This window comes from Helianthus annuus, chromosome 9, assembly GCF_002127325.2.
Source record: "Helianthus annuus cultivar XRQ/B chromosome 9, HanXRQr2.0-SUNRISE, whole genome shotgun sequence".
NCBI classification, from domain to species: Eukaryota; Viridiplantae; Streptophyta; class Magnoliopsida; order Asterales; family Asteraceae; genus Helianthus; species Helianthus annuus.
The window spans coordinates 169,557,220-169,581,130 of NC_035441.2; the positions used below are offsets into that span (position 1 = coordinate 169,557,220).

General features: G+C 37.6%; 1 protein-coding gene and 2 long non-coding RNA genes across 3 annotated transcripts; all 3 read right to left on the minus strand.

Moving 5' to 3' along the window:
- Positions 1 to 5,646: 5,646 nt before the first annotated feature.
- LOC110874917 lies at positions 5,647 to 7,249 on the minus strand. Its single transcript, XR_002556336.2, has 3 exons — positions 7,106 to 7,249; positions 6,494 to 6,550; positions 5,647 to 5,972 (listed from the first exon to the last, which is right to left on the minus strand). It is a non-coding gene; the product is annotated as an uncharacterized LOC110874917 (long non-coding RNA).
- A 4,346-nt stretch (positions 7,250 to 11,595) lies between these two features.
- Positions 11,596 to 13,095, minus strand: LOC110874918. Its single transcript, XR_002556337.2, has 3 exons — positions 12,952 to 13,095; positions 12,340 to 12,396; positions 11,596 to 11,818 (listed from the first exon to the last, which is right to left on the minus strand). It is a non-coding gene; the product is annotated as an uncharacterized LOC110874918 (long non-coding RNA).
- A 4,280-nt stretch (positions 13,096 to 17,375) lies between these two features.
- LOC110879491 (octanoyltransferase LIP2p, chloroplastic) lies at positions 17,376 to 18,709 on the minus strand. The gene is made up of 4 exons (XM_022127949.2): positions 18,531 to 18,709; positions 18,170 to 18,434; positions 17,940 to 18,090; positions 17,376 to 17,823 (listed from the first exon to the last, which is right to left on the minus strand). Exons 1-4 carry the CDS (start codon positions 18,686 to 18,688, stop codon positions 17,525 to 17,527), a joined length of 873 nt encoding a protein of 290 aa, XP_021983641.1. The 5' UTR covers positions 18,689 to 18,709; the 3' UTR covers positions 17,376 to 17,524.
- Between the last annotated feature and the right edge of the window lie 5,202 nt (positions 18,710 to 23,911).

The window sequence follows — 23,911 nt, forward strand, 5'->3', positions numbered from 1 at the left end:
TTAGCAGTTTTACCCATTCATTAACGGAGGTTCTAACGGTGTTAATTTATTGGACTGAAATAGCAACAGAAACTAGGCTCAGGGACTGTTTTAGCAAAAAAAGTTGATTTTGGACTGATCTAACAATTTGAGTCAAAACACAGGGACGATTTTAGCAGTTTACTCTCCAACTATTACATACAAACACTTTAAACACACCTTAACAACTGTAAACATTCACCCGAAGCAATATTTAGTGTTTAGTAAATTGGTAACTAGAAAATCATATGTTTTAAGTTCATAAAACACATTATTTTCATTGCTGCATTTTTCACACAGCAGCTGTTCGGGGTCACTTTCCCCCTTTTTAATCACATAATCTGACTTCGACTTTCAAATAAGAACTGTGCTTCATTTAAATATCTTTCCAGGCATATAAAGAACACCTCCATACGATTTTTCTATGATTTTATACGATTTTTGAAAGATCAGGTCAGAAACTAAATTATGTGTAAAGAGCTTGCTGTCAAAACGAATTTACTAACTTTTCATGCTGTTTTGACCCACTTACTCTCATAACCAGCCTCTTATGACCAAATATGAAATGTAATATGCGAAACAACCTTTTCAATGATATAAGGCTCGTTGTATAACTCCTAATAACGAATGAGATACGGCCTTTACAAGATGACTATCTAGGGCTGTCAAAAGTGCCAAATCTACTAACTTTTCATGCTGTTTTGACCCACTAAATCTCATAACCAGCCTGTTGTGACCAAATATGAAATGTAATATGCGAAACAACCTTTTCAACGATATAAGGCTCGTTGTCTAGCTCCTAATAACGAATGAGATACGGCATTTACAAGATGACTATCTAGGGCTGTCAAAAGTGACGAATTTACTAACTTTTTAACACAAACTTGAATCAATTCAAGTTTCAAATAGGCATTTTATCAAACACTTTATGGGTTTCACATTAATAGAATATATTGTACAAGTATCTTATGTTCATCTTCCTATTCTTGCCTTTAAAAACTCAAATACTATTGAAATCGACCTAAAATCACACCATACTCAAACCATCAAACAAACATTCATCGCATACAACATGCTACATCAATTTTTGAATAAGAATTCGACATAAGTGTTATACCCATGTCGCCACTTTCATTAGCCCAAGTGGGTTTCATCTTCAAACCTCAATTAACACCAAAATCTTGATAAATTCACAGTCCATATGATAATTCTAACATATATTCGTGCTCGATTTCATAAAATTTCATGAATTGATCATAATTACCACTTACCATGTGTTTGTTAGGGCTAGATGATCATGTAATTAGGTCCATGCATAAGATTAAAGCCGATTTCCCCTTTCAATTTGAGGTTTGTTCTTGAATTAGGGTTTCACCCCTCTCTTGCTCTTCTCTGGTCGATCGCTCCCACGCCCAGGTATGGGTATTTGGGTTTTTATTTTTATTTTATATATAATCTTTCTATGTATTCAAAAACCACCCCTCAAGTTGGTTACCTATTCATTATATAACTCAATTTCATATCCTTATTTATTTTAACTAAACTTTTAACTAGGTTTAATAACCTAGTTATTCCATTTCTTTCTTTTAAATGTGGTAACATACTAGTAGCTGAATAACTCGAGTTTTTGGGGTGTTACATTACGGTACCAAGTGTACAGTCTTCACCGACCATAAGAGCCTACAACACATCCTTAACCAAAAGGAACTGAATATGCGCCAACGCCGATGGGTTGAACTTCTTAACGATTATGACTGTGAGATTCGTTACCATCCTGGCAAAGCAAATGTCGTGGCCGATGCTTTAAGTAGACGAAGCTATTTGCATAGCGTTCGTAATACTCACACCCAGCACGACCTCGAAGCCTTGATTCTTGATGCCCAGCACGCCTGCTTCGTTGAATATACCATGCGAGAGGAAATGAAGAAGTGTGGTGCCGAATCACACTTTGTCACCAAATCGAACGGTATCTATTACTATTTAGATCGCATCTGGATTCCAAGTCGCAATAACCTTCGAGATATATTGTTGACTGCAGCGCACAAGTCTCGATATTCTATTCATCCCGGTGCCGACAAGATGTACCATGACCTTCGTCTTCGGTATTGGTGGCTTGGAATGAAGAAGGATATCACTATCTACGTTTCGAAATGCCTGACTTGTTTGAACGTCAAGGCTGAACAGCAAAGACCCTCTGGCTTACTCGTGCAACCCGGGATCCCTATGTGGAAATGGGAGAGTATAGCTATGGACTTCATAACGAAACTCCCGAGCACGCCATCAGGTCACGATAGCATCTGGGTTATCGTGGACCGCCTTACTAAATCTGCTCATTTTCTGCCAATACGAGAAGACTTCAAGGTAGAACGATTAGCATGGATCTACACTGATGAAATTATATGTCGACACGGGAGCTTCGTGATATCATCTCTGACCGCGATGGTCGGTTTACCTCGCGTCTTTGGGAAACGTTTCAATCTGCTCTCGGTACTACTCTTAATCTAAGTACCGCTTTCCATCCTCAAACTGACGGTCAGACTGAATGAACGATACGTACCCTTGAAGACATGCTTCGCACGTGTGTCATAGATTTCGGTGGCAATTGGGATGCGCACTTACCCTTGGTCGAATTCTTGTACAATAACATTTATCATTCTAGCATCCAAATGGCACCATTTAAGGCACTATACGGAAGAAAATGTCGATCGCCAATTGTGTGGCATGAGATCGGAGATGCGCAAATAACCGGTCCTGAGCTGCTGCAAGAAACGACTGATAAAATCCTCCAAATTCGAGAAAACCTGCTGAAAGCTCGAATTCGTCAAAAGAGTTACACCGATAGACGCCGCAAGCCCCTTGAATTTGACGTTGGCGATCACGTACTCCTAAAGGTTTCACCTTGGAAGGGAGTGATCAGATTCGGCAAGAAAGGAAAGCCCGTGCCTCGATATGTTGGACCCTTTAAAATTCTGGAAAGGATTGGAAAAGTGGCCTACAGACTCGAACTACCGGAGGAACTTAGCAACGTCCACCCGACTTTCCATGTATCGAACCTCAGAAAGTGACTAGCCGAGCAGAATTTACAAGTACCACTTGAGGATCTACAAGTGGACGAAACATTACACTTCGTGGAAAAGCCAGTCGAGATCATGGATCGAGAGACCAAGAAACTCAGGCGCTCACGCACTCCCATTGTGAAGGTTCGTTGGGAAGGCAAACACGGCGCAGAGTTCACCTGGGAACTCGAAAGTGACATGAAGGCGAAGTATCCACAGCTGTTTGTTACGCCTGCGGCCTAATTTCGGAAGAAATTCCCTAAAGTAGGGGAGGCTGTAACAACCCGCGTTTTGAAGTCAAAGTTAAAGGAAGAAAAGATTGCTAAATGCGATCTGTCACTCCTTGCTTAATTATTGATTGTACTCTTTGACTTGTTAATCGATACTCTATTTTAGGTTACTTTAGTTGTATTATGTGGAGTAAATGTAATAATCGCAGTTTATCGCTAATCAACTTAACCCTAACTCATCGCTATCGCATCGCAACTCGAATCGCATGTTCTGGATATTGTTTTACGTGTGTATGCTATTTATATGTTACTTGTGCATGTTTATTTATTTTTATGGTGATTATTCGAAACCGCAATCGCAACTCTATCGCAACGCAATCTCATCGCGAACTCGAAATGTAAGGTTATTTATGTTGTTGTATGTTAGTTAGGTTATTTCTGTAATTATTGTTTGATGCTATCGCATCGCTTACTCGAAACGCATCGAAACGCTCAGCACACGAAACGAAACGTCGGAAACTAACTCGCTGGAGCCCTTCGATCGAATGGTCATCCGTCCGGATGACCATCTGATCGGACTGCCCTTCGATCCGTCACTTGTGCACCGCCTTTCTCACCCTTTCACCTATAAATAGCACCTGTCACATCACATGAACAGTGATGTGACAACTCTCGTTCGACCATTACACTTTTGTGCTAATTCTCTCGATTCCTCGCGATTCTTGTAAGTTTCTACCTCAAATCTTGTACATTCTTGATCTACACACACTCCTTCATCATTTTCACCATCAAATCTTAACTTTTCACCACGAAATCGACTGATTTAGGCTGTTCTAGGATGATGTCATCATGGGTTCTCATGAACTTCAAAGTGTGACCTCATTCCACCAAGAACAACTCAGATCTAAGAGATTCAACATGTTTAAACACTGATTTCACCTAAATTTAAACACTTTCAAAACGATTTAAGTTTCTTTCAATTCTTTTACACTCATGCACTCAAAACCGATAGAATCGGAGCTCATTCAGGCCTTCTACTCATTCTCTAGTGAAGTGCCGGTTCGAGAACTGATTCCTATCAAAGAGACAACCGATTCACGGGTTGAACATGAACAACCGTCAAGAACGGTTAACTGATCGGACGGGGTGATTCCCATTCGATCAGATGACTTAGACTTGGTGGAGATTCTGTTGTTTAACACGTTGTCATACCGTCTCGGTCAAACCGTAAACTTTTCAGACATAACAAAATGTTGCAAGTTTCAAACGATCAGGTCGTTGACGGATTGCCGTCCGATCGGATGACTTATGGCCTCAAATACTTAACATTTTACAATTTTCAATAAATGACATTATCCAAGCGAATGGTCATCCGATCGGACAACCATCTGATTGAATGACCATCCTACTGTGAACTTGGTTTTGTGAAGTGTCTCACTTGGACGGATTGCAATCCGATCGAACGACCATCCGGCCGGATGACCGTTCGACCGGACGACCTGAAATGTAGAGATACTTCTCTGTCTTCAAAATGCTACAACGAAAACTTCTAAGTCACATCATACACAAACACATCCATCCTAAACGAATGACAATCCGACCGAATGGCCATCCGACCAGATGACCATCCGTCTGGATTGTCATCCGATCGAATGACCCTTTGTCACTTAGTTTCACTCGACACTGTTTTACTCAATGTTCATCGCTTACGCTATCGTTCTATAATCAGGCTAACTTTCCAGCGCTCCCTTCAATCCAAGACTGTGTTATTCAGTTAACACGATCTGTGAGTATACTCGAACCCTTTTTGCTTTACGCACTTTTGGGTGTTACATACGTTACCTACTTCAAATCACAATCGACACACAACGCAAACACTTTTAAACGCTAACCGCTCTCCCATGTTATACGTGTTATTCGGTGAATGCTTGTATGTTATGTTTACACAGTGATTGTTGCCTGACACCTTAGCAACGATAGTACTATAGTTTGGACTCAGCACCTGGCGTGGACAGGGGTTGTTAAGGGTTTTACTTCACATGTCACAGTGGTGATATGTGTTGCGCATTCTACAACGCACAGTCATGTATGTGCATATTTCATTGTCGATAGCTTACTTTCTTCACATTTCTACGTGTTACATGCTGGTTATGAGTAAATCGATTTCACTACTATTATGCTATTAAACTTGTATGCTCACCTTTGCACTATGTGTATGACTTTATTTTAACGTATGTGACAGGTGTTTAGGATGTTATGGTTTACTTGCTAATCTTTTGTGGAATCAAGTTAGTGTAACGCCCACTTTTTCACATTCAAAAATAATAGTAACCACATACTAATTTTTAACAAAAATTGGGCATGACCCGTTCGTACTATATACAATTCCCTGCTTTTAGCAATCACCATTCAAACTAAATTCTATGACGCGTTTCAAAAGACATATAAGTTGTAACCATACAAGATTCCATCAAAAGTGTTTTGTCCGAACTACCAAAAATTAAGATTTAAAAATCCTAATTTACTTACGAGACATCTTAGACATAAACTTAACATTTACATTATGAAAGTGTTTTGACCCATTTACAAAGACGACTAAACCGGAAGCGCATAAAGGGCGATGTGGTGTGTTCGATCCAAGCTCACCATTATCAAGAGTGAGATTCACCTACATCCATAACACAAACTTACAAGTTAGTTTGGTTAAAAACATATTACTAATACAATTTGCTTTTCTTCATTATTTGACCCGTTACGGGGTCATTATATTTTTACATCTTTTCATTCAAATTTCTCATATGACAACTCCGTTTAATGGATATAGCACCATCTTAGTTTCCATCATCATAAATCATTTTATTTTGTCCGACCCGTTCTCACGGATCATATTTATTCTTACTTTTCAATTTTCCTTGCTTCACTAGTTCGACTTATAAAAAGTCATCGCTAGTTGTCTTAACTTCATAACATATTCATCTTACTTGACTCGTAGTTACATCACCATGAACACCTCATTCTCATACTTTAGACCCATTTATACGGGTCGTCAATAGACTTTTCCCTTTTTCTACTAACAAATCGCATTAAGACATTTTACTATAAATTTCCACATAAAACATCGAACAATTATTTACAAGAGAACTAACACAAAATCTACATTCTACATGAGCGAAGTTCATATGAACTTACCGGAGTCGTGCGCTCCTATTGCCTTTGCTTGGTTTGATTCCCCTCCTTTCCTCGACCCTATAAGGTGCATCACATATACGTTTAGCTTTCGCGTTATACATCACTTACACACATTTACATCATTTACCATAACGCTCATTACTCACATTTATGTTTCATACCATCATTAGATCATCAATACTTCAATTTCTCATGTTCATACATAACCAATTCAACTCAAGCATTTCATCGAACACCTTATGTGCGTACTACTTAACTAGCACAATGTATAAGCATATTAAGCACATTCCTACCAAATCCTTCTAAAATCATGGCAATACATCATAAACACATAAATTCTTCGAATATTCAGATTTCTTTAACATCAATAAGCATAATTCAAGTTCATATATCATACTACATCTATCATTACTTCAAAACCTTCATAAATTTCATGTGGGTTTCATACATAAATGGGTTTACATGAAAACCATCAATATAATCCGAATTTCATACTTCATTCAAGTCTTATGGACTAATTGTAACCTTCTACCATCAATATTCTTACATACATTCACGAATTATCAAAGACCCATTAAATCAAACATCACTAAAACACCAATTTCGACTTACTTGATGTTGGAGATACTTAAGTGATCGACATTCCTACTTCATGCATTCGATTAGCCTTCAATTTCCCTTTCAATTTGATGGTTTCTATGTTGTTAGGGTTTGGTTCTTCCTAGCTCCATCCTTCTCTCGATCGTACATAACCCAGAACCAAGCACTGACCTTTTTTTTTATTAAACTTCATTCCACATTTACACATTCAGCCCTTTGTCTTTAAAGTGTGTTCATTTTGTTATTTCCCATACTAACTTGGTCACTCCCCTTTTGGTTAACTTAGTTACATAACTATATTTTAAACTTACCATTATTTTCTTACGGTACTAACCCATACTTACCGTTTTCTATTACTTAAACATCACGAGCTTATTATTATAATATAACATATGAGATTTGGGGTGTTACAAGTCTACCCCCCTTAAAGAAGGTTTCGTCCCCGAAACCTGGATACATACATTCTGACGAATTTATCTGTATCCCTTCGCAATTACATACCTCGAACCTCGATAACATGCTTTCTTTCGATCATCCCTCGTGATGAATCGGTCATTACTACTCTAAACTTGTCTAATACATTTGGTAATTCAATCTTATATGAATCAAAGCTATCCTATTACATTATTTCATGATTATCGTTCAACTGTTCAAGCTGATTTCTCAAAACTTATCTGTCAGATTATTCATTCCCGCATACCTCTAACATCTACTCAGGGGAAACAATTATCATAATATTCATACTTGTTCAATCCTATTCATTCATTTAAAATCACAAATCAAACATCATTCAATAGTTTCTAACTATTCAGCTTCTAAATACTCCCCATACTTCTAGGGCCAATATCAAGCAAAATTTCTTTCATGTCAATTGCTTGATAGTTCTTTTCATACTTTTCTTGCGACACCTACGTGTGATCTCTACCCGAGACCAATATTTCTTTCACTCATGATTTATCATATCTACATGGTTAACCGCAATTTAATGCATACATTTATACTTGCCGGGTGTATACCAACTTGCTCTAACTTCTCTACCGACTACCCCTTGATTACAAGGGCCAACATAAGGCTTTAATCACGCTATCAATATAATCGAGTAATCAATATTTACATTTGTGTATCTCATATTACACTCGAAGTGTCATACGCAACTATACTTGTCATCACATTCCATAGCCGTCGTACATACGTCATTCCTTCTAGCAATTGTAATGCTAAGGCAATTACCTAACAAGCTCTCACATACACTTAAGTCGTTCCAAAAGATTTGCTAATGCATCCTAATTATAATCTCCATATAAGACACGTATGTACAGACTTATGTACATACTCACTCCTACTCATGATTACTTACAAGTTTCAGCTATTGAAATGTAATTAAAACTATACATACTGGCCCACATACTTAATTCATTTCCCCGCATACTCACTTAAACACCCCATTCTTACTCACGCTTCATAAACGTTTTTTTTTTTTTTTTTGTAACTTTCGGGTACGTTTCGAATCTTAAAAAAAAATGAGTTCCATACTCACCCGTAACTTATTAAGCCATTTGGTAGGGCTGCAGTACATTATAGATGCTTATCGGGGCTTGGGATGGGTTCGCGAGGTCCGAAATCAAAGAAAAATGCAGGAATGCATAACTTTACATTTTGTACTTGACCTCCACCGTAAGCTACGGTGGTGCCCATATCAGCTTTCCATTTTAATACCAAAACTCTCATAACTCGTTCGTTTTGCATCCGTTTCACTTGAAATTTGTTTCTAATTGTCCGTAAAACATTTCCCTACATAAGTGACTAAAGATCCTTAACCCGGGTCTTTATTCTTTACGAATTTCATTATCGTTACATTACCTTTGCGCATTTATTCGACCCGTTTTATTTCAATAACTTACCTTCGTCTTAGAATTCTACCTTCGTCTAACAAGGTCAATACTTATCTTAATACCCTCATTCATTACACAACCTTACATGATTTCTCCACATTCATAAACATGAAAATTCTATATACATACTAAGAAGTGAATCAGAATCATTTACCTTTAGCGTCCATGTTCATTCATTTTTTTTTCCTCGTTGTTACCTCTTGACCCGTTAGCCATCCATGCTTGAGTAAATCGTCAAGATTTCCATCCTTACATATCATTACACTCATTACACGGTTAGCATATGTCGGCATACACACACAAAAAAAAAAGTCATTTTTCTTTTTCATTCATACATTACTTAACTTTAGTTAGTCAATTGCAACATATATAAAACATATACTAATAACCGCTTCATTCCAAATCTACATAACCTAATGATCATCATTCACAACACATCAATCATCTAATACATAGCACATTAACTTTCTATTTCAACATATGTGTCTAAGAGTCAATGCATGATGATCACACATTGTTGACTTTAAAAGTCAACTGCCCTATCCATGTACTTTCGAATTATGAACATAAATCCATCTTAAAACGGTAGACCATATTAATAACATTGTATGCATTTCATACTCATACTACATGACATATACATCTACATGGTCACCTAGTTATATCTACATATCCACACACGATTCGTTCCGTCTACACTAGCATTCTCCTACTTAAGACCAACATCATTTGAGTTTACTCTCTTTCGTCCGTCATTTACGTTAAGCATTTTCTACATTCATTACTTCATATACTTTCCATGTCATCTCAAGTTACATTCATGCATTCATACTCATATTTCAATAACTTTCATTTCACTTGTACATCATCATCAACATCGGTCACGATAGGCTATATCAGGCATGCCTTTCGTTCATAAGGGAATAGAATCACTCATCCTTCTTACTTACTTCCTCGCACTATCCGCTACTCGGAACATATTTTGTTAACAATTTCTTCGTTTTCATCAGCCATCTACTATATCATTCGAGATCATTATTAAAATTTATTCTTTGGTCATGTTCACTTCATTCTAGCATTTTAAATTTTTATACTTTCCTTTCTTTTCTTTCATGCTAGGTGTCAACGGTCCTTTATAACCACACCACATACCTCTCATCATAGGGTTGATAAACTCAACTAGAACTTCATTCACAACCTTCCAATCATATACGTTCTTACTTCGAAACATTTCGACATGACCCGGTTGACATTTAGAGGATCCTAATTATCATAGGTTGCATTTTCGGAAACTTAACGAAACTATTGGATTTGCCTTAAGAAATGTTCTACAACATAGTTTAGGAAATATGTTACTATGCCTAACTTATTTCAATGACTTTCATTCTCTTACTTATCACGCATTCGTTAATTTCATACACTTTTCACTTTCATTATATGTTACTTCGTGCCATCATGCTTACGTCTCATTGACCTTTGTCCTTTTAATTATGGTTATCATGCTTTTATTTCATAATTCCGGGTGTTATTAGCCTCTTAGTGACCATAACGCATTCCTTTCATCATCCTCGATGTTAACGGCTATTCCGTGCCCACACCGCATACCATTCATCATTCTCGGTGTTAGCGGTCACTTCGTGACCACACCGTATACCACTCATCATTCTTGGTGTTAACGGTCACTTCGTGACCACACCGCATACCTTTCGTTATAGGGTATCATCTTTACCATTATCATTGGCAATATCATTATCATCATCATCAACGTCATTAATTGCTAAGATATGCATACTTTCTTAAAGTTCATTCTTACATCCATGTACTATACTTTTTCCATCAATTTATAATCATACATCAACTAATTCGACGACCCCTTTTTCTATCATACACTACTCCCTAGAAGTTTATTACGATCTTTAGATCCGTTTTACGGTATTCGGAAGTCCGGGATACATCACACAAGTCAACCAAGAAAAATCAGAAAAACGAACCCAGGGAGTGGCGTCGGTGACGACCCTCCCTGGCGTCGGCGACACAAAGCCAAAAGTGGCGTCGGTTACAAAACGCGTAGGCAGTGGGTTTGGGCGTCGGACCTTCTGGTTCATTTAAGAGGGCGTCGGCGACGGGCAGAATGGGCGTCGGCGACGGGTTGCCGACTGCCCAAAACGCTGCTGAATATATATATATTTTTACCCATTTCGACCCGTTCCCGAGTACCGTAACACCCGAACTTTCCCCCGGGCTTCCAGAATTACCATTTCCAGGCATTATCCATAGCAAAACTCCACATCCCTTCCCTTAACCATTTCCGATAAAATGAAACTTAGAAATCATAATACTAAATTCGTACCTTAACCGCGTCTTGGAGCGAACACACACCATATCTTGAGCTTTCGGTTTGAGTCCGAGCACCCTATCCCGTGCCCGAATCCCTCAAACCTCGGCTCTGATACCAACTTGTAACGCCCACTTTTTCACATTCAAAAATAATAGTAACCACATACTAATTTTTAACAAAAATTGGGCATGACCCGTTCGTACTATATACAATTCCCTGCTTTTAGCAATCACCATTCAAACTAAATTCTATGATGCGTTTCAAAAGACATATAAGTTGTAACCATACAAGATTCCATCAAAAGTGTTTTGTCCGAACTACCAAAAATTAAGATTTAAAAATCCTAATTTACTTACGAGACATCTTAGACATAAACTTAACATTTACATTATGAAAGTGTTTTGACCCATTTACAAAGACGACTAAACCGGAAGCGCATAAAGGGCGATGTGGTGTGTTCGATCCAAGCTCACCATTATCAAGAGTGAGATTCACCTACATCCATAACACAAACTTACAAGTTAGTTTGGTTAAAAACATATTACTAATACAATTTGCTTTTCTTCATTATTTGACCCGTTACGGGGTCATTATATTTTTACATCTTTTCATTCAAATTTCTCATATGACAACTCCGTTTAATGGATATAGCACCATCTTAGTTTCCATCATCATAAATCATTTTATTTTGTCCGACCCGTTCTCACGGATCATATTTATTCTTACTTTTCAATTTTCCTTGCTTCACTAGTTCGACTTATAAAAAGTCATCGCTAGTTGTCTTAACTTCATAACATATCCATCTTACTTGACTCGTAGTTACATCACCATGAACACCTCATTCTCATACTTTAGACCCATTTATACGGGTCGTCAATAGACTTTTCCCTTTTTCTACTAACAAATCGCATTAAGACATTTTACTATAAATTTCCACATAAAACATCGAACAATTATTTACAAGAGAACTAACACAAAATCTACATTCTACATGAGCGAAGTTCATATGAACTTACCGGAGTCGTGCGCTCCTATTGCCTTTGCTTGGTTTGATTCCCCTCCTTTCCTCGACCCTATAAGGTGCATCACATATACGTTTAGCTTTCGCGTTATACATCACTTACACACATTTACATCATTTACCATAACGCTCATTACTCACATTTATGTTTCATACCATCATTAGATCATCAATACTTCAATTTCTCATGTTCATACATAACCAATTCAACTCAAGCATTTCATCGAACACCTTATGTGCGTACTACTTAACTAGCACAATGTATAAGCATATTAAGCACATTCCTACCAAATCCTTCTAAAATCATGGCAATACATCATAAACACATAAATTCTTCGAATATTCAGATTTCTTTAACATCAATAAGCATAATTCAAGTTCATATATCATACTACATCTATCATTACTTCAAAACCTTCATAAATTTCATGTGGGTTTCATACATAAATGGGTTTACATGAAAACCATCAATATAATCCGAATTTCATACTTCATTCAAGTCTTATGGACTAATTGTAACCTTCTACCATCAATATTCTTACATACATTCACGAATTATCAAAGACCCATTAAATCAAACATCACTAAAACACCAATTTCGACTTACTTGATGTTGGAGATACTTAAGTGATCGACATTCCTACTTCATGCATTCGATTAGCCTTCAATTTCCCTTTCAATTTGATGGTTTCTATGTTGTTAGGGTTTGGTTCTTCCTAGCTCCATCCTTCTCTCGATCGTACATAACCCAGAACCAAGCACTGACCTTTTTTTTTATTAAACTCCATTCCACATTTACACATTCAGCCCTTTGTCTTTAAAGTGTGTTCATTTTGTTATTTCCCATACTAACTTGGTCACTCCCCTTTTGGTTAACTTAGTTACATAACTATATTTTAAACTTACCATTATTTTCTTACGGTACTAACCCATACTTACCGTTTTCTATTACTTAAACATCACGAACTTATTATTATAATATAACATATGAGATTTGGGGTGTTACAGTTAGGAAGAGTCTAGAAACAAAACAATTAATATTTTGAGTTGTCGAAACTATGATTTGTCTTCGGGATATCTATGTATGTAATAACTGCTTTATTTGATAAGTTATGGTATGGGACATAATGTTAATTATCCGGTAATTTAGTTGTTATGGATTTCTCTTGGACAATCTGTTTCGCTCATTGCCTCACCCCGATGTTTCCGCCATCGGTTGGGGTGAGACACCTTTTGTTTCATTTTTACTATAGCTTAGTTGGTACCCATTTACTAATCTATACCAACATATATTGTGTAGGATTTATCCTTTACAATGTAATCTGTACATCTATTATCATCATTAGTGTATTGAATATCATCATCATCATCATCATCATCATCATCTTTAGCTAAATTCTCAACCACATCAAGTCCTCAACATCATGAACCTGCTTATTTTCATAACAAAGTTTGTTTAAGAAAGGATCATCGGTTGTCCTATTTAAAGTAGTAACATGATTCTCCTCCTTAATCTCCATTGACAACGAATCTAGAAACTCTTCATCATTGATGCTCACTTCATAAGTAGTCTGGTGTTATTCCATTCTTTAAAAAAACACGAAAAAATCCATTTTGTAGTAATATGGTTTTGTAATCAATTCGAATCCATTGTGTAAAGTAAGTATACAATCTGTGGAACCATTTAAACAGTCAAATCGTTTTGTGATCGATTTGGATACCATTGTTTACGTACTCAGTCAATCATGATGTCGATTTGCATGGATTACATACTTGATGAAAGTTATAATCCCTACACATCCTTAAGTTCGAGGGTTATATGGTAATTAGTATAAAGATTGGCGGTTACAAAGTTGAGGGGCTATTTGTGACAAGACAGAACTTGGTAACCACCACCCCAAGGGTGGCGAAAACCCATTGGGAGACACCCCTTGATCGATGGTCACAAGGAAACAAGGAGGAGACGCGACTGTTGGATTCTAGAGACGCACCTCTTCATATTTAATCACATCCACATGTTCTAGAGACACACCCGTTCGTGAAAGGACGCGTCTATTGGATCACACCCGTTAGATTAGTATAAATAGGGATAGATTTCTCATTTGTATATTGTCGATTTCATTCCATTGTACAAATTCTCAGTTTATATATTTTAAGTTATTCGATTGTCTAGAGATCAAAGATCCATTTTGGGGTCAACAGTTGGTATCAGAGCATCAGGTTCTAGTCATCGAAGGGAATTCGCGATCAGGTTTTATTATTCTTTCTTAATTCGCAAGTTAGTTTTGTTTTCAGTTCAGGATCGAACCAGGGGTTAGGAATCTAGGGCTTTGATTCCTAGGTTTAGTGCGAATTAGATTGATTGGTTATTACGCGTTGGAGTTATACGCGGGTTAAAGATTTGAGAGTTTGTTGAATTCAAGGGAATTGAATTTACCGGTACAGTGGTTCGTATTGGTGACCAGGAAATTTTAGAAACAAGAAAGAAAGGGTTGTGAGAATTCTAAGTTAGCAATCAGACTAGGGTTCGTGAGTGTATCGAACCGAGTACAGGAGCGCAAAACAGGGTTATTTTTGTTTCATTTGGAGGGCCAGGAAGAATCAAAATTTAATCCGGTGGTTATACGCGATCAGTTTTATTCGCGGGTGAAGGTTTGAAGGCCAAATTCATAGTATAGAAAAGAAAATTGAGCGAACCAATTGGGAAAAAGAAAATCGAGTAAGTCAATCGTGAAGAAGAAGCGAGTAAAGACGGAATCATTCGAGTGATTCGAAGTGTGTTCGAAGAATCTAGAATCACCAAGTGAAGGCTCGAAGGTTTTTTCAATCAGAAACAAAGTGCAATGCGGATTAGACAATTGTAGATGCAGTGAATGCAAAGAAACACGGTGATGCAGCAAATGCAGAAAAGGGAAAAATGATGTAGTGAATACAAGAAACAAGAAGTGAAATTGTTGCAGTGAGTGCAGAAAAAAAGTGCAGTGAATGTAGAGAAAAATGAAGCAGTGATTGCTGGGAACTACATGCAATGAATGCAGAATTTGATATAGTAATATGCAATAAAATAATCTAGTGAGTGGATCAAGAAAAAGTGAAGAATCCGTGAGGGAAGCAATCAAGATGAAGAACCCGTTGTGAGAGACAACCGTAATAAGGAGATTAAATCTGTGATAGATCAAGGAAAAGACATGAGTGCGAAACATACAAATAATCCTGTGACTGGGTGAGAAGAAGGAATTGTTGTGTGATACAACCGCAAGAAAAGTTTGAACAACTACACAAGAAAAGGTTCGTATGATACACATCAAGTACGGTCAAGACAAGTGTGAAGCAATATATCCGTGTGGAGCAAGTTCGTGTGAAGCGAGTTCAAATGAAACAAGGTTCGTGAGGAGCAAGGTTAAATACCGAGAGACTCGAGAAGATAAAACTACTCGGAGTTCAAGATCTACAACAACTTGAGGATGTTCGTGATTAGGGGGTGAATGAAAGTTATAATCCCTACACATCCTTAAGTTTGAGGGTTATATGGTAATTAGTATAAAGATTGGCGGTTACAAAGTTGAGGGGCTATTTGTGACAAGACAGAACTTGGTAACCACCACCCCAAGGGTGGCGAAATCCCTTGGGAGACACCCCTTGATCGATGGTCACAAGGAAACAAGGAGGAGATGCGACTGTTGGATTCTAGAGACGCACCTCTTCATATTTAATCACATCCACATGTTCTAGAGACACACCCGTTCGTGGAAGGACGCGTCTATTGGATCACACCCGTTAGATTAGTACAAATAGGGATAGATTTCTCATTTGTATATTGTTGATTTAATTCCATTGTACAAATTCTCAGTTTATATATTTTAAGTTATTCGATAGTCTAGAGATCAAAGATCCATCTTGGGCCAACACTTGATGCGTTTTCTTTGCCCTGCTTTAGAAATGATTTGAAGGATCAAGTGTGGATGTCGAGAATCGATGTATTTGCAGAGTCGTTTCTTATGAGTTTGCGTCTTCTGGGATTTCATATGCTATGCTAGGGTTTAATCTTGCATGTCCACCTAAATTATTTTTTAGGATAATAATATGTATGCTACTAAATATGAAAACAAACCAAACATGTCAGCACACACAACCGTTCTATGTTATTTAATATAAGAGAATCACATTTTTTTTTTTTAAATTAACATATGGAGGAGCTAATATGAGTAAAAAATGTGAATAATAAAAATAGTGCTTTTTAAGTTATTTATCCTTTTTTTCTGTTAATTTGTTCGTGAGTTAAAATAAAATAACCTTTACATCGATTACAAGAGAATTACATTGACTACACACTAAAATAAAGAAGCTTAAAAGGTTAGTGGGCTGATTTATATAAACTTGGGCTGAACTGCTGAAGTAGTTAAATGGGTTGCAATATTGGGCTTTCGGTTGGAGCTCAACAAAGGAACTAAAAAAAACAAAAAACAAGCAGCAGCGGTTCGAAGAAGTAGTTTTTCTTAGTGAGTTGGGGAACTTTAGTTGAAGAATCGTGTAGTTACTAACATTTGATTTTTTTTTATTATAATGATTAGCTAATGTTGTCATGATGGGTATAGGGTTTGTGTTACCATTGTGTTCAGTTTAGTTAATTATCCTTTAGACTTAAGTAGTTTCGTAGACATGAATGTGTTTTTGTTATTTTTACTAGTGATTGATTTAAGTAAATTGTTCAGAGACATGCTAGCTATGATCATTTCATGTTTTTCACCTTATCTGTGTATTTTACTTTACCGATGTCTAATCATTAGAACTTAAAAGACCGGATATACGATTCTAGTGTCCAATAATGTTTTGAGAATTAACGATGATCACTTTGTGTATCTTTACTTTAGCGGTGTCTAATTGTTAAAAGACCGGATGTACAATTCTAGCGTCCCGTTAATCATCTATGATCTACTTGTGTTAAACAATCAAACAAAGCGTGTAATACTAAACCACATGCTCCTTATGGATATGATACCCTACTTGCTCTAGCTATATCGATAAATTCGGTTTTTGTTTGCGAATGGTTTGTCCATAATAGTATAATACTCAACATGCTCTACCAGACAATACAGACAATATTGGTTGGTACAACGAGCCAGATGATACAAATAGAGTTTTAACACACTCTGTTAAAATAAAATAACACACAAACAACTTCATTGTTTTCTCTTTGGAAGCCTAAGCAAACTTGACACAGGCTGATGAGACAATTCAACCTGGAAAACTTCACAGAACTCTTTTAACAATGATTCATGAGCAATATCAATGAGTTCACCATCAGACATTGAGCAAGAATCACTAAGCAACCCCTTGATGCTCCCAACTCCTCGATCTTTAATCCCGCAAGGAACTATTCGACTGAAAGGCGAAAGATCAGTGGACACGTTTAACGCCAATCCATGATACGTCAGCCATCGCGAAACTCGTATTCCAATTGCTGCTAGTTTATTGTCCCCTAAGAGAAATCCAAGATCAATTAAGCAAAACGCTTCGGCTAAATGTCACCCTAAACAGTACAATATAAAGGGGGTGGGGTACGTTTAGCAAAACCTGAAAACGCTTTCCACTTACCAACCCAAACTCCAGTCAAACCCGTGACTCGAGAAGCTTTTAAATCGAAAACCGAAGAAAGAACCCGAATAACTACCTCCTCAAGTGCTCTAAGGTACCAATGAAGATCCATCTCGTGGAACCGAAGATTCATAATCGGGTACATCACTAGCTACATTGCAAAGATTATACTATAACGTTTATTGACAATTTGACATAGCGATCAATTCGAAAAAACATGATAGATATACCTGCCCTGGCCCATGGTAGGTGACTTCACCGCCTCGTTCGGTATGATACAACGGGAAAGGTGGATCTTTGACATCGAAATTCAAGTTTTTTTCGGTACTAGCAGTGCCCAATGTGTACACAGACTGATGCTGGAGCATGATCAATGTATCTGAACCATCTTGATTGTCATCTATCAACGTTTTTCGGTCTTCAAGAATTGATTTTTGCCATGCCCATGCCTCAGCGAACGGGACCACCTGTTTATACATGTCATAACATTCGCATCTGTGTAGATAACATAACCCAAATTTGAAAAGAAATGCTGTTAGGTATAATGCACGCAAGGTGTTTGATAAAATGTCTCAATGAGTAAAATCGTACTTTCTTATGCTGCTTTGTTGGGGTGATGAATTGGAGTCTGAGATTGTGATTAATGAAGCTGTTGGTCGTAGGGATGTGTTTGTTCCAGCCGAACGAGAGGTGTGGATCGTCCATGGTGGAATCGAAGAACTGAGAGAGAAATTCAGTGGTACTATCATAGGATTATTATGATGGTATACTTGTATGCTATCTGGACTGAAGCTCGTTCGATATAATAATTCGATCGGAAAGAATGGAAATGGCGAAGCAACCAAGAAAATATGAGTATAAACCAGTTATGGATTAATGAAAGGGTTAATTGCCATATAAACCAGGTTGATTTTTAATTTTAGACAGACGTTTTTAATGTTTTTTTAACAACAAATTTGGATCACTAACCGAGCACTGAAGTATCATCATGTTATCAGCGGAACCACCCGATTATATATCCATCTACACTAGACTATAATATTTATACGGGTGTGCCTATTGGCACACTAAAGTGCCTATTGGCACACCAAACCCTAGCAAAATTAGGGTTTATCTACGCAGCGTATAGGGTTAACCCTCTACGCTGCGTAGATAAACCATGGATCTCAGTGCCTGATAACCAATCATTGCACAGAAAACAAGGGTCATATACGCTGCGTATAGGTCTATATGCAGCGTATATAAACCATTAGATTTTTTTTGGTCATTTTGGTAGGTTTGAGGGATCATTTTTTCACAAAGTTTAAATACGCTGCGTATTGACCTCTAAGCAGCGTATATAAAGGTCTGAAAATTTCTTTTATACCCTTGTGTTGAGGCTATACGAAGCCAAATACAAGGGTAGTTGTAACGCCCGGCTCTTTTGTACTTTCCATTTATAGAAAGTTTTGTTCGCATTTCTATTTTTGGAAACCTTGTATTCTTGTAATCGTTCCTTTCGTTGTAATCATTATCAAACCGAGACTTGGATCATTAATGAAACTTGTATTTTGTTGTACACACTCTATGTATGCTCGTATGTTCGACTCCGTGAATCAATCAATGTCTAATCGTTATTTTTGGAAACTATGTGCGAAACTTGTAATTAATCTAAACTTATGCATTGAACGTCTTTTGAACGAGAACGATACTTGGTTATGACATTTATACGCTTAAACATACTTGGTTACGATCATCATGCTTAACTACACCTTATACTATGCTTTTATATCAAAACAAGTCCCTAAACTGTCAAAAATGCACCTAATAGACTCAAGCATAAACTTCAGGGGGTAAAATGCAAAGTTATGGAACTTGCCGGCACTAGGGCGCCGCGTGACGCGAGGGTCCTAGACGTCACGCGAGCCCCTTGTTTCGGCAGAATGTGTGTTTCCTTGAGCTGCATGCACGAAATCCCATTAATCCAATTCACCCAATCACCTCTAATCACCTCCAATCACCTTCTAACTCTTCCATCATAAATACCCACCTTCTCCAACCCATTTGACACTTTCACAACTCTCTAATCTTCACAAATTCACTCTCTAATCTGCAGTAAATCTGAGTTTTGGACAGATTCTTGTATCTTCACAAAAGTGAGTGTAACTTGCTCATTTCTTAACCAAACTACTTGGTTCTTCTTTCTAATGCTTTGTTATGTTCTTGGGTTTGAATCCTTGGTTTTTCCTTGGAAGAATCATGCTTGGATTTGCCCTAAAATGGACTAAAACTTTCTGTTTTGTTTATTATTAATCAACAACTTGTTATTTCTTATCCAACTTGTGTCTAACACATCTCACACCAATGTCCTAATGCTTACAACCTCTCTTATGGTTGGTTAAGCTTAAAAACATGGTTGAGACATTTAAATCAGAGGTTAAAACCTCACAAACCTTCTGTTTTAATTAGGGTTTTACCCACAAGTGGTGTTCAAGTGTGAAACTTGATGTATGTGTGATGGTTGGTTTAGCCTAGGCTATCCCTTCATAAGAATCCACTCATTACTTGATGTTTTTTATAGATTAGTTGTTGTTATTACCTTAATACTTGTATGTTCATGACCCTCCTTGTTGTTTATAACAACAAGTGTAGTGGTGAACAATAGAGGTGCCTAAATGGAAGCTTGTTCTTCCTACCTCATGTATGTATTCTATGACACAAAGAGGTACCTAAATGGAGACATTAATCTCCTACCTCATGCTTGAATCATAAGACTTGTAAACTATATAATATCTAAGTTATTCTATATGTATACATCTAAGTAACTAAGACTTGATGATGACTTAATAGTTATTTGTTAAGTGGACGTTACATCATCTATGACCATGCCCTTGCTACGACTCTAATGGATCTTAGAATCCATGAAATCATACCAACTCTTTTGAGTTTCAATGGTGTCAAGAACAAGAGTTATGTGTACAAGATGATTATTTTCACCTATGTTACTTTCTATATATTTTAAAAAACTCCGAATCTATAATCTTCCGTTATACGCCAAACTCACACACCTACGTTTCCTTGTGTAGAAGGATAAGGTGCTCCGAACTAATTCATCTACAAACTTGCTCTCGGAACTTCAAGTCACCACTTGTAAACCGTGAGTATACTCGAACCCATTTTTACTTTTAACACTTTGGGTGCAACATGTATTCTATATTAAACGCACATGACACTTGAAACTTATTTGAAACTTACTCTATCCATTTAAACATGAAACATGAAACTTGTGAATCTTGAGACTATTTTGTGCTATGTGAACGTTTAATTCTTGTGTGTAGTTCCGCCTTAACAATAGTAGCGCTATAGGAGTAATGCACCTCCCCGTTAGTCTTTGGGGTATTGTTAGGAGGAGACATATCAACCTCCCGTGAAACTTTGGGTTAGGTACTTTAACGCATTGGGAAACTTGGGCTATCACTTGGACTACGTAAACTAGCATGATTGAAACTATTTTATTATGTTCATGTTGGATATGAGTTTTATTCTAATATGCTATGTAAACAAACTTGTATACTCGCTCTTTGCTTTTGCATTGAACTCTATTTTAATACATGTTGCAGGTTGATTATTGAAGTATGGATGAATGATGAAACAAGTTAGGGTGGACTAGATACACACCTAGATTAATCTATCATTTTGTTTGTTATGTTATGTTATGAAACAAAGTTGTTATTTCCTTTTGAATTATGTATGACATTTAGTTTTGAAATGAAATTTAAATTTAATTAAATATTGTCACATAGTGTTATGACGTCTCTAGCAATCTATACACACTTCGTCTCATCCCGATGTTTCCGCCATCGGTTGGGGTGTGACAGATTGGTATCAGAGCCATAACTATAGGGAATTAGGAAAATTGCCATGCTTTTGCCCTAATCTATAGTTCTAGGAATTTTGCCTCTTATTTGTTGTTTAAAACTTTGTACTCTACCAAGCATGCTTCCTAGCTATACTTTTGATTAAATTTATGTGCCTTTCCTAAGGCTAACACGAATACACTTATGCTATTTTTATAATCTTGTAACACCAACGAGAAGAATTTACCAAAATAGGCGTGAAACCCACAATTTGGTAAACGACTCTCATTCTACCTTTAATCTATTTTTGCACGAAATTTCACCATTAAGCTAGGAGTGACATCCACAACTTAATGGTAATTTCCATTTCAACTCTAGTGGACCCTCGTCAAAGTGTCAAAATTCTATTTTGGCCGACGAGTACCAACCACATTTAGGGTACGAAATTGTCAAGTTAGGGGTGAAACCCGCATCTTGTCGATTAAGTCCCATTCCTCGATTTTTATTCTCGCCAAAGTCCCGAATGTTTCAATCATTTAGAGATGTGTAGTAACCGGAAGGGTAAGATACCGTTAGTCGCTTCTCGATGAGAGTATCTTACTTATAGGCCAAAGCACAATATCTCTAAATCGAAAGAACTTTCGACCCACTTTGGAATAGTCGACGTTTCTCTACCCGAAACAATCCGATGTTGTATTGAGCCTCTCTTTTATGTATCTCAATTTATATGTGATTTTATACTTGAACGTTCATTCATTTCAAAATGTCGTTTTAAACATTTCGCACGCTATCGCAATCACAAACAATAATAATCCCTCGTGAACAAACTAAATTTACAATGCTTTCATTCATTCATGTTATGCTATGTGGAATCCATGATTATGCTATATGAGATGTTTAAACATTTGTGCTATGAAACTTTTATGCGATGAGTCTTTTGTGCCATGAACCCTTTATGCTATGTGATCAATTTCATTTTTCTAAAACAAGCATTATGACCAAGTCTCACCTATTCGTTCTTTTGAATCTTAGATGTCTTCTCGTCACTCCAACGCGTCTAGGAAGTCAAAGTCTCGCTCCACTAAGAAGATGATGGCTTTCATGGCCGATCAATTTGCGCGTGTCGTTCCAAAGGTCATTTCCGAGATTCGAGCCTCTGAAACTCCTCACTCATCCGTCGACTCTAAGGTCGAAATTCGCAAACCCGCCTCGTTCAACTTTAAGCACTTCTCGTCGTGCAATCCCAAGCCATTCACCGGCAATGATGGGGTGACCGCTATGCTCGAGTGGTTTGACAGCATAGAGGTCACATTCATCAATAGCGATTGCCCTGACGAACTCAAGACACGTAGCGCAACCGAGGTATTCCAAGCCCGCGCTCTTGAGTGGTGGTCGAATGAAAGAAACATCCGTTCGAATGAGTTGGCTTATGCGTTGACCTGGGAGGAGACTAAGGCCCTAATGATGGATGAGTTTTGTCCTCCGCATGAGCAAAGAAAGTTGGAAGAAGAATTTTGGGTTTTAAAGCAAGTTGGTGATGACAACCTAGCTTACACCACCCGTTTCAAACAACTTAGCTTCATTGTCCTCACCTTGTTTCAACCCCTGATCGCAAGAATAGCAAGTACATCAATGGTTTGCCCCCTACCATGCGAGACACCATCGAGGCAGCCAAACTCGATAGCATCGAAGCCATTTACCGTTTAGCCGTGTCCTTGAACAACAATCGCGTTCGCGATAAGCAAGCCGCAAACCCCGTCTCTTCTAAGCCAGCCCATCAAATTACCCAACAATCGAATAACAATAGGGGAAAGAAGCGAAAGCAATCCAACCCCGTTTGTAACGCGATTGTGCCGCCTGTTAACCCAAATCCTATCGCTCCTGTTGATGCCCCCAAGCCGTACACTGGGATTCACCCCAAGTGTACCACTTGTAACTTCCATCATCCCGCTAATGCTAGGTGTCGTCGTTGTGAAAATTGCAACCGTTATGGTCATACCATCAACTATTGTCGCCAAGGGCAGCCAGCTCAACCAGTTCAGCAAGCTCAGCCAGCTCAGCAAGCACCACAAGCTCAGCAAGCGCCACAAGCTGCACCTGCTCCTCAGAACGCAAGACCACCTAGGGCATGTTTCA

Excerpts from the sequence above, each read along its gene's own strand:
- LOC110879491 (XM_022127949.2), bottom strand. The coding sequence starts at position 18,688 with ATGATAGTACCACTGAATTTCTCTCTCAGTTCTTCGATTCCACCATGG. Across the intron at positions 18,435-18,530 it reads CAACAAAGCAGCATAAGAAA|ATGCGAATGTTATGACATGT; the intron begins GTACGATTTTAC and ends TTATCTACACAG. Across the intron at positions 17,824-17,939 it reads TTTGACTGGAGTTTGGGTTG|GGGACAATAAACTAGCAGCA; the intron begins GTAAGTGGAAAG and ends GATTTCTCTTAG.